General features: G+C 47.4%; 1 protein-coding gene across 2 annotated transcripts in view; it reads right to left on the bottom strand.

The window, feature by feature from the left end:
• The window catches only part of CAMTA1 (calmodulin binding transcription activator 1), a gene marked incomplete at both ends in the record, with an annotated part of 208992 nt that overhangs the window by 192087 nt on the left and 4689 nt on the right, over window positions 1-12216 (bottom strand). For both annotated transcript variants that reach the window (XM_079545499.1, XM_079545500.1), the window contains one exon: window positions 9227-9345. In XM_079545499.1, the coding sequence (XP_079401625.1) occupies window positions 9227-9345 (119 nt within the window). The remainder of the gene's footprint in view (window positions 1-9226; window positions 9346-12216) is intronic.

Here is a 12216-nt window from a genome sequence, read left to right as displayed (position 1 = left end):
GCGCAGTCCCAGCGATCCCAACTCAGCAGTGCGTCCAGGAAGGGACAGCCAGAGCGGTAACGCCAGGCTGAGGTGACGAGCAGCAAACCTTTGCTGAAAGGAGCGCACTTCATTCGTTCTCACTTCTCGGAGTCAAGAAGCTGCAGTCGCCGTGCTGCTCCTCACAACACCGACGCGATGCTTCCTACAGCCTCTACCATGGGGCAAACGGCAGCAAAAGGGCTCTCCGATGTGCTTCGGGTCTGCCAACAAGGAGCAGATGACAGCAGCAGCCACGTGAGGTCCGCTCAGATCTCCTGCTAACGGTTCCCTACAGGTCAAACTTTAATTTGTGGTTCTAATGAAAGATATAAACTTTTATAAGCAGCAACAAGGCTCAGAGAAGACCTAAATCCATTTCAGCACTCATTTAGCAACTTCAGCTGTGTGCAATTAAAACTTCAGCATTAAATGTTAGAGAATGAAATAACGAGACACTTAAAAAATAATCTGTGCTTCATTGGGGCCACTCAGTGGATTCCTCGCTGTCCTTCATGAGAGACACAGGGGCCGTGTCCCATGTCTCACGTGCAGAACCTTCCACCAGAGCTATGGAAGAAATGGCTGCTACGCTTTGGGGTCCCCACACAGCACCGCCTCCACGAGCACGTGTGACTGATGACCTCACAGCACTGACAACTTTCCTTTTGCCTTCAGCAGTGCAAAAAGAAAAGCAAGTTGGGCTTCGATGGAGATTTTCATTTCCCGCTGATGGTCTCAAATTAGAACAGCTTTTGGTTTTAAGCTGAGCATCATGAACAGTTGTCTTCAGGACATGGAACAAACTGTGACAACGACAAATATTTTTATTCAAAAGAGAATCTTAAATGCTCCTGTGATCACTGTGAGCTACCAGAAGTTGACCAATGAAGGAAAAAACCGCAGCAAACATCATAACGTATTTCTGAACAAAAGAAACGTAGAGAAATGCAAATTCAAACCAAAGATGTACAGAAATGACAAAATAAATTAGTCTTGGGAGAACACAAGTCAAAAGCAACGTACCATACAGGGAAATGCATAGCGTTAAACTTAAAAAGCAAAAAACAATGAGAAGTACGACCTTTATTTCTTTTTACAACAGCTGAAGTCATTTTTATTTAAGAAAAGCCAACAACACACACCTTCACAGAAAAAAGATATACCGGGGAAGTCAAAGAACACTACAGTTTAAAACGATGAAATGTTACAGCTTGCACAGCAAAATTAAAAATGAAACGAAATAAAAAAATGAAATGGTTACCAAAGTAATGCAGGTCAGGGGATCAAAGGTGAAGGGTCACACAATATTAAAAAGAAATCCAAAAGGACGTCTGCATCAAGATCTCTGCAAAACAAAGGAGCTCCAGTAAGTAACACTGACACCTTCCATGGGATCAAATCACATGTTGAAATTCACACAACAGAGCTGCCCCAGCACGGGCGGACATCAGCCCGCCCACAGCTGCGTCCCGCACGCTCCTGGCGCATCGCTTCCACGCAGAAGTGCTCGCAGAGCACAGGACGCAGCCCAGCAGCGCCCACAGCCCAGGGCCGGGCACGCAGCCGTGCTGGAGGTGAGCAGCTGCCGCGGGGCGCAGGGCAGCGCAGGCCGTGCTGCTGGGCATCGCCTGCTCCGCAGAGCGCCTACAGCAAGCGAGGAACTGGAGGTATTGTAATTATTGACACATCCCTACACCGAGTCACTAACATCATAACATGGCAGTTTAACACTACAATAAAGAAGTAATTCAGACGTGGTTGCCGAGACAAAGGCCTCTCCTGCTAGAATTTCAATTACATAGAAGCTATAAAAAAAAATCTTTGGTACCCATTTTCCAGCAAGACACAGTCAATTATCTTCCTAAATTTATGCAGAGAGTGTAATATTTACATCAGATAGCTTTAAAGACAGACACCCACCAAGGGCACAGCAGCCCTTCCCAGCTCAGCTCCCCTGTGGCCGCCCTCCTCCCCCAGCTGCGGGCATTTGGCCTCAGCAATCCCATCTGTACCAACACAGCTGTGTCTGAAGCAGACACAAACCTCTCCATCAGGTAAAGAAGCCACCAACGGTGGAGAAATCGGCGTGCTCAGAGCTGCAGCACACGCAGTGCTCTCCTTTGCCTCAGCACTGCTCCAGAGCACACACTGCATCCTCCTGCACCGCTGCTGCCCCGCACACATCCCCGCACCGCCATGGAGGAAGCGCTGGTTCCGCTCCCACATCCCTTCCCAGCCATCTCCAAACTCTCCACTGAACTTATTGCTACATCAGACTTAAAATGAACCTCCATTATTTCCAGCATTTACCAGCTCCCCGTAAGAGTTAAAATAGCCCACCAGTGCCTGTTTTCTTTCCAGTCAACACTGGATTTTGCTCATGCCACGGTGTCATCCTGCAGTATTTGAGCATGGAAGCAGACAAACGCCAGGGCGGTTGTGAGCAGGACACAAAGGAGTCCCTGCCAGCTGGGGGGGCCGCACGCCCCGTCCCGGCCCAGGCTCAGCCCCACGGCACACACTGGTTTGGAGTGCTTCCCAACAGCCTGTGGCCACATATCACATCAGAAGCAAAAATGTGCATGATAAAATGTTGACAAGGAGTGCTGCTAAAAGCACAAGGAGGAAACAAACAAACAAAACCCAGGAGTTTTTGGGAACCAACCAGCCGGGCTTCCCCTTCCTTGTGTTACACGAAGGCTCTGTGCTTTGCGGCAGCATAAGCCACACAGCTTGAAGACAGCCTCATCTTGGAGGACAAATCAGGAACAAATCAACTCAGAAACAATTTAACAACAAAGACATGGGTTTTCAATGACTCAGCAGGCAGTTAAAGCCAGAAGGCGTTAGCACAAACCTTACCAACAGAAATTCCTCAAAGATAAATAAATTAAAGATAGCCGCCACACCACGGCCACGGGCACAGCAGGCAGAGGGTGAGCGCCTGGGAGTCCCCGAGTGGCTCTGACAGCCACCACATCCTTCATGAAAGGCCGAAAAAAGCCTTCTGAGATCAGAGGCACCAGCCGTCTTCCTGGAGCTTTGTGCTAAGTAGGCTTTTCTCCCCATACTCGCATTATCTTTCTCCAATAACCAATACCAGACACGCGCTCCCTGCTCCTGCCCTCATGACACAGCCGTGTTTGCCCACCAGCAGTGCCAGCATCTCAGCTCAAAGCTTTCCTTTTTTCAGCCTCCCCCTCACTGAAAGAGATTCCTCCCCCCTCCTCCAGAGCTGCTGTGCTGCCCGCAGTGCCCCCACGGTCACTCCTGGTGCCCAAATCAAGTCTCAGTTCCACTCAGGCCTTTCCAAGCACCGTCCCTGTCTGAAATCCACACTTTTCCCTGTGCTGATTTTCCCCTGATGTCTGGTTCTCCTTTTTCTCCTAGATTTTTCTCTTCTAAGCAAAACAGTCACCCTTGGAAGTACCGAACGCGAGATGGAAAAGGCAGGATTTCAATCACTTACAAAATGTAATATCCTCCGTTTCCATTCAGTTGACAAGCGAACCAATTCATTTGTGTTTATACACGCAGTCCTGGCAAAGAGACATTTAAATTGACTTTGTAAATTGACTTTGTTGTAACATTTTCCTCGCAAAGCGCAGCTCTGAGTGCCATGCAGGGATATCACTCAGTGCTGGGCAGGCTGGGGAGCCAACGCACCACGCGGCAGCACCCCACACAAACACCTCCAGAGCTCCCAAAGCAACGCACTTCACATTCCAGGAATGGCTTTATGTAATACACAACTCTGACTTCTCACTCCCCCCGTGCAGGATTCTATGGTTTTTGACAGCACCTTTCAGAGCAATGCTTGCCCCATTAAGGAGTAAGAACCAGAAGATGCAAGTCAGGAGAAGCAGACGACAGAGAATCCGGAACTGATGGGCAAATTTAAACCCACCCATGACGACTAATCAGCTTTGCATTTGTATGAACTTCTAGGTGGGGGCTGAAACAAGTATTTGCTTTCTGAGCTTTCTGTATGGATTCATCCTTTATAGGTTAGTTCCCATCTTCAAAAGAATGATTTTTTTTTCCGTTTTATCTGGCAACAACTACAATGAGCCCAAGCTTTTAAGAATGCCAGGCTGAGTGACAGACCCAAATCCTATAATAAGGAATCTCTTTAGTGCAGAAAATAAACAGCCACGCTTCGCCGGTCAGTTCCCACCTGGACAAAAGGTGCTTTTCTCAGTTGTACATTCTCCTTTTTGCCTTATTTCCCCCCACAAACAAAGCCTATGCCGCTGTTTGGTCGTGCTCCCATCGCTGCCTCCCAGCATCACACCTCCAGACCCAGCTGGCAGCACCGGGCTGCACTCTGTGGCAGGGCACATCTCTGGTAACCCAGCATAGCATCAGCAGGGCACAGAGGGAGCCAAGCCAACGCAAGTGGGGTGAGCTGAGCCCGGAGCAGGAGCGTACCCACACAGCAGGCATCGGTGAGCCACTCCAAAGAGGCAGGGGAGCTGCTTTAAATGCAAAGAAAGCTTCCTGTAATTCCTGCAGCCTTCCTGGGCAAACAGTTGGATCCTCAGAAACATCCTCCTTCCTCCCTGCAGCTTCTAGAAGCTTTATAGCCCTGATATTAAAAGGTTTGCACCTACCCTACCAATAGATATGTATTTTTGAAAGAAGCTTTAACGCGCAGACACGAGCGTCCCCATAGATCTAAAACAGAGTCATCTTAAATGGTTTCAGGCACCTCTGCCAACGTGGGAAACCCTTAAAATAGTCTTTAAAGGGAGAACCCTCATGCCTGGAAGGCAGCTTTCCCTTTTTTCTCTGCAGCAACAGACATCGCAGCAGGACCACGGCTGAGCTGGGGCTGCCGAGCTGCCCTCCACACGTGGCACCTTCTCCTGCAGGGGTGCAGAGTTATGCACTTTCCTTGCAGTGCAAAAAACAGAAATAAATGCTAGAATGGTATTGGCTTGAGCTAGAATAAGCTCAAACTTATTAAGATTTTGTTTTTCATTTAGCTATCAACTAATGCAAAAAAGACAGGCTCACCTGGAATAAAAACAGGAGGGCAACGCATTGCCCAAAACAATACTTCTCCATCCATTTGCTTTGCTTTGCAGGACTCAGTTTGGTAGCAGGACTCCAAGATGTTAATGGCACAGAACTGCAAAATCAGCCATTCCTGAAGACTTAACACACAGTTACAAAGTTGGCTCTAGCATTTAACAAAAGGGAAGGGAAAGTGAGGCAGCTCTTCCTCAGAGGAAGCCAAAGGATCTTTCTCCACCAGCCCACAAGTGTTACAGCAGGTATTAATGGGCTTTTGCTGCAGTTGCCAGGAATGATAACCTTTCAGTTCTGCTCAATCACGGAGCCTGCACACAACATTCACTAATTATGTAAACATGACTGAGAAACTGCAAAAGCAAAGCCAATAGCACATTTTCTGCTTTGTACATTAGGCAAAGCACAGAATTTCATTAATTTCACAAAATAAACCCGTAATGAAGTGCTTCTGTTAAACACATTTCCATCTCTTTCACTGTTCAGCCTCAAACCACCACGATGCGTGCAGCGCAAGCATGCAAACGTAGCAAAGTACTACAGCACATCAGGCTACCCAGCAAAGCCTGAAAGCTACAGGTGTTCTATAGGAAAATGAGAGAAAATGAAGGAGCGTCAATTCTAAAATGCACCTCAAAGCATGAGAAAAGCACCCACAGAAGCGGCGCCCTGCTGCTTGGGCAGCACGCAGCCAGCAGTGCTCAGTGCCCGGTGCCGCCTCCTGGGGCTCCCAGCCCCACCAGCTGGGTCCCTTATGGCCCTCAGACAACTCCCAAAGCCTTCTACATCTCTGAGGAGATGGGAAATACCTCAATGTCAACTGGAAAGAAAGAATATCACCAACCTGCAAGCAAAGCAAAAATGCAAGACACAACCAGAGACATAAATGGGTGTGCAACTGAAGTCCACGAACGCGGCGCTGCGCCTCGACTTCCCACAGCAACAGCAGGCAGACTCAGCGGGGGAAACCCGGAATGCTGCTCTTAAAGGCTGAAACAAATGCATGCAAACATGGGGCTGCAGCAGGCACTGCCACTGCAGGAACACGGATGTCCCACAGCACAAGAGCTATGCTAAGGCACAGCTCTGCTCTTCTTTACATGTTAAAGAATCACTGCTCTAAAGAATGCTCAAATCGAGTTTTGCAACTGCACTTGTTTGCACGTTACCATGCAAAAACTAAGTACAAAACTTATAGAAAACTCAATGAAGAAACTGATCTTAGATATTCTATAGGAAAAATTGCCATTTCTTGCTTGACTCCTCAAGCCAAGCCTACAAACACCTGGCAGCTATAGCAGCACGCTGTGTATAGCGGCAGCTCCAGCTTGTCCCTTCAGAGAACATAAACACAGGATGCGGCCAGAAACAAAAGCGCTAAGTCATATTTTATATTTTGGGTGCTTAACTTTTTCGTCTTTCTTTGACTGTGCCATTAAGTGTTTACGAGGATGATTAATGGCTGCGGCTGCCAACCCCGTTAATGAATGGCATCTCTGCTCACAACTGCAATCCGCGCTTGGCAGGCGCGGCACGAAGGCAAGGTTACACCAACAGCCCCGGCCCCGCACCTATCTGCGCTCCGAGACAGCGCAGCGGCGGGGAAGCTCCCGGTGCCTCGATAATCTGATCATTGTACACGAAGAAGCAAGATGAATTTCCTGCAGACAACATTTCTCGCTGCCTAAAGCGATTACCGGCTAATGAGCCCGCGACCTCTGCCGTCTCCATTAGGGGACAAAGCGCAGACAAGAGCCAGCAGCAGGCGGCCCTGCAGCCGCGTGGGGAAGGCCTGCTCCTCCGCTGGGACCAGAGCTGTGCAGCAGCTCCCGGCCGGCCGTGAGCAGAGCCCAGCGCTGCGCTCACAAGCGCTCGGATCCGCAGAATGTTCTGGCGATTAACTACTGCGTGAGGAACCGCACGAAGATCCCTCTCTATTCTCCTGAGCAAAATAAATAGAAGCTCGCAACTTCCACAGGCATCTCAAAAAATCTCAATCTATAATTAAACGACTTGGCTAGACTGATGATTGTGCATCGCGGGGAAAAAAATTAAATTGGAAGGAACACTTCCTTCTCTGCAAAATATAAAAACACCATGAACTTGATTTAAGAAGAGATGACATTTCGATATGGAAACATATTTCCATCAAACATTTTAGTTAAAACTGCATAATCGGACTCAAAGCAAACATCTCCATAACATGTTCTAAGCGTTAAGTGGTTGTAAATGCTCCATTTCTCTTGCTGCTCACCGCATTATTTGGCTAAGCGTGAAGTCAACCACAACAGTTCCCACTTCTCAGAGGATATTGTTCCTCCGCCCTAATTACCCAACCCAGAGCAACACACGACCATTATCCTCAATCTACAGATGAAAGTGCTCAGAAAAAGTTATTTGCCTGCGTTCCCATGGTGATGCCCTGGAGGAGGAAAGAACAAACCCCAGCTGCTCCCTGACCTCTGCGCAGAGCGTTTGCAGCATCTCATTTGCAGATGTAACAAAAGCCATCAGCAGAGCCCAGGCCGGCGGGTTAACGTGCAACACGTGCCCTCTGAGCAGCATGTTAAGGAACACAGCCCATATACAGGCTGTGCTTGGAGCTCCTTGAAACACTGCCACGGAACGCAGCACAGCAAGCACAGGGAAGGAGCCCTGGCAGCCCCACGGCCTCCAGAGCTCAGAGTGTTCAGACAACGCTCCCAGACAGCTGGTCCTCACGTAGTCCTGTGCACAGCCAGCAGTTGGACTTGATGGTCCCCAGAGGTCCCTTCCAACATGGGACATCCTATGATTCCATGACCCTTGCTATCTGAAAGAGACCTTGCAAGGGGCACTGGTGGTGTTGAAATTAACACAAGGAATCTCTAAGTACCATTTCTACAAAACACGCTTTTTCCTTCAATGTTTCAAAACTTGTGCCCTCCCCAGCACACTGAGAACAACTGAGAACACCTGTGCAGTCAGATGAGAAATGTGTTCCCTCAGGAATCAAGCACGAAACGCAGTCCAGCATTATTATTTGGTTATACCCTACGAAAATTCAACTTCTATAACACTGAGCATTTCAAACTCCCAGCTGGGGGACAACAAAATCTCTAAGCTACGTTACCTTTCCCATATACCTAACACAAACTGTCCAAGGCTTTCTGCAGGCATACAATTTTGCTGTTTTGCTCTGCCCTAATAAGGCCAAAAATCTCTCACCACGATGAAAGCTCTCTGTTTTCAGTAATGCAGTGGGAAAAACACCATCAACGTGCAGCACGTGCTGGAAGGGCCACCAGCAGCACTGACCCAAGCACAGGGCCAGCTCCCAGATTTTAGAAGTAAGAGATATAAATGAGTGACAAACCTGATGCTTAAAAGCACTTTTTTTTTTAATGTGCTAGTTGATTATTTACGATTACTAGCAAACAATCCATCTAGAATTAAGGCATGAGACAAGCCTACACCAACAATATGCTGACAAGCATTTTACACTTTACCTCCTCCTGTGCAGGATGCTGAACTCTCCTGTGACCCATCTGACCCTTCCACCTTCCAACCCAGGGGAATAAAAGCAAGGGATCACAGACGCATTTGGCCTGCCTACCCTTACCTTCGACCACCAGGCACCTGGATCTTAAGCAGTGACTTCATTTCAGTGAGCACAAACGTGCTGGCTAGCAGGAGATATGCAAACTAACGCATTCAAAGTAACTGGATTCCAGTATAAAATGTCTGATTTCTCAAACTGCAGGCAAAGTATTCCTCAGAATCCTGCTTTGCAAGAAAGAATGTGCACTGCCTTGGGTTTTGTTATTCTGTGTGTGTTTTTCTTTTTAAAACAGCCTGCACACATTCCCAATAGCAAGGCAGCACTGTTTAACACCGCACCTAAGCATCAAATTTTAAACAATTTTGAAACACGTCCCTAAGATGATACAAAATTTGACTCAGACAGGTGACACACACACGAGTAACGACTCCTGCCGTACCACTGATCAGCTCCCGTGTTTGCCTTCAAGCCTAGTTTAAAGCCCGTTTTCAACATTTAATATGATTTGATTATTTAAACAACATGGTTCAGAGCAACTGAATTCAGATTCTGTAACTTATGCAGCACGTTGTCAAAAAACAACCCGTGAGGATAAAGAGGGGACTGTTTGAGAACAGCAGAGTTAATTACCTCATTAGTGTTCCAGCGGTGCCTCTCCTTGGGTAAACTTGAGCATTTTGGTAGACATTCGAGCAACTTCTTCGGTAAAAAGATCTTTACATGACTGCCATTGCTGTTCCCATGATCATCTGGAAAGAAGAGAACACACGTGATATGCATGGAAGAGAACCTGTGGTTCCTGTTAGCAGACCCTAATCACAACCCGCCTCGGAAGTCCCCCGCTGCAGTCCTCAAAGAGCAGCAATGTGCAGCTGTAAGCACACAGCTTCCTGTTGGAATTCACCTTTATCTCAGAAATAAAAATACCATTTAATCCTGTATGGCTGCAAAGTTGAGGGCAGCTTTATGGACTTGTGCACGAGCAGACGTGTGCCTACCTGTACCCATCTCAGCTCACCATTTCCCCCTGAGAGAATTCTTTACAAGCAGTAGTAACGAACCATTACAGAAGCTGTGAGCACGGCGATATGACCTGCCAGGAAAGGCATCAATGAAGTCCACACTAGATGAGATTTGCAAGTAAATAACCACAGAGCTCCCCTACCTGCTATAATTTTGACGAGCTGCAGCAGAAATGCAACTCAAGGTCTATTAGTTTCTGTAAAACTCTAAGATGTGCTGCACCCGCTTGAAAACAGGTTACTTTTCTTTCCATGACAGCTCAGAAAGCAAACAGAGTTCCTCAAAACGAGAGGTAGAGGGATGAAAACCTTCCTGCCTCACGATGCCCAGGTGTCTCAATAGCATAAATACTGAAGAATGCAAAATGATCCTTTTTTTGCTGCTGAAGATGCAGACTGAAGGTGCACCGATGTCCCTTAAAAGCAAAGGCACCCAAAACACCAAAGCCCTGACATCAGCCTGGCAGAGGTGAGCACCGACACTGGGACGCCTCTGCCATGCCTCCCACAGCACCTGGGAACGGGAGTCCAGCAGTGAGGTGTGCGCACAGCCGCAGCAGGGCAGCGCAGCCGTGCTGCAACACAAGGGCCAGCAGCTCCTTTAAGCCTCCCCTCCTTCCCTTCCTTTGCCATTCTCACCCTCCTGGCTCACCACTGCCCAGAATCCCTCGGGAGGGATCTTCTGATTTGCATTTCACCCTACAAAATTAACGTAATCTCTCATTTGGAAATATATAGGAAAAAGACAATCAACTTCTTCCTTTTACACATCTCATCATTTTATGTCACTGAACAGATGCCAGCATCATGATAAAACTCCTTCCTAATGATGTACAGCACAGCAACTTGCCGTGACCTGTAGCCAACAAAAGGGAATCCAGGCAGCAATCATTTCAGAACGCAGAGCAAGAGCACAACCCGGAGCTGAGCACACCCGGTATTTTCAGAGCTTGATTATACTCTTAGATGTGTCAAGTTCAACAATATACATGCTGTTAAATCAACTACTCGTGCAAGCACAGCAGATGAGTTTACAAGATAAGCAGTGATGTGTATGATAAACGTGAGCTGTTCTCTAATTTACGAGCGCCGTGTGCCAGGAGCGATGGGAGCGCAGCGCACGGCAGCGGGGCTGAAGGCAGTGCCCACGGATGGGCCCTCCAATGAAGGTCCCACAGCGCTGCTCACCTCCCCGCGGCTCCCAGCTCAGCCAGCAGCTGCTGAACATTCCTGATTTTGCATCCTTCTCATTTCTCATTCAAAATAGCGCTTTGCATGCCGTTCAATTCATTAAGAAGGCAAAGTATTTTACATCACACATTATTGCTTTTATCAGCCAAACCACATCCCCAGTTACATCTCATCAGCTTATTTTCCATAGGCACATTTTAATTGACATTAATTGTATTATTTCCCCTTACCTCCATATCAGTCAAGTCCTATATCATTCATTCCATTATTTTGCAAGGCTGGCAGACCTACAATTATTCAGCTCGCTTTATTAACTTTTTTCCACTGTCATCAGTTATCAGTATTAATAATCCAGAAATTGCCTATGGAGAGATCCCTTAAAATGTTTTGGTAGAAGTTTTCAGAACTTGCTGACTTTAAACCTTCAGCTCCTACTGTCAGTACCTCGCTCCTTCGCATGACAGCAGTGGAAGGTTCATCCTCTAATGCGACTGCCCTCCACGCACCCCCTTCTTTGCGTTTCATAATGGCATTTCTTCACAACATTCCCAGCACTACCTCTGCCACCTCCCTTACCTCTGAGCCTGTCTGATAAAGAATCTTCAAGCTGCATGGTCAGAAAGACACACAGTAATCACATTATGTGAAAGAATGCTAAATCTCATCATCCCTAAAACAGGTCTGACCTTGAAAAATGGCCCCCCAGCTACAAGGACCAAGCAAGAGAGTGGATCACCCCAAGTGATGCATGCATATTTGCTTTGAAAGCTCCCTTTCTATCCGGTGGAATTAATCAGGATAACCCCACACTGAAAATGGTTGTTCTGTGTCTTCCTAGTGTAATTTTGTGATCTGGACTTTGAATATAGAAATGTGTCACTTGGAAGTGCTGCTGATACAGCACAGGAGATGTAACACAACCGCTGCCGGATGTGTTCTGTCAGGAATGCCTCGAACCCTGTTTTGTCACCTCCAAATGGAGGACTGCAGACAAAATGGCAAGGCTTGGCACAGAGGACAAAGGCTGCTCCTCTGCTGTGCCCACCAGTGTTGGCAGACCTTACCCTTACCAGGTCTCCACCCCAATATTCGGCTCCCTTCCTTGCAGAGGGTTTTCATCAGAGGTCACAGAGGCAATCTGTGTCATTGCCACAGATAGCAAGAGTTAAATTCCTCCAGGCATCACTTTGCTACTCGGTTTCCTCACAACCACCACAACGCTTCCCTCCAAAACACAGTAGGGAATATCCCACATTTACTTAGGACTGTATTTCCCTCTGTAGCTAAAAAAAAAACAACAAAGCAGCTGTAATTTCACAACACTTGTTTGACTTCATGGTGGAAATCGGGCCAGATTTGTACCTTGAACTTTCATCCTACTATGATTTTTGCTACAGATGTGACTTA

This window comes from Tetrao urogallus, assembly GCF_951394365.1.
Source record: "Tetrao urogallus genome assembly, chromosome: 21".
Taxonomy (NCBI): domain Eukaryota; kingdom Metazoa; phylum Chordata; class Aves; order Galliformes; family Phasianidae; genus Tetrao; species Tetrao urogallus.
The sequence above is the reverse complement of the archived record's forward strand: the minus strand, read 5'-3'. Positions and strand labels throughout refer to the sequence as shown.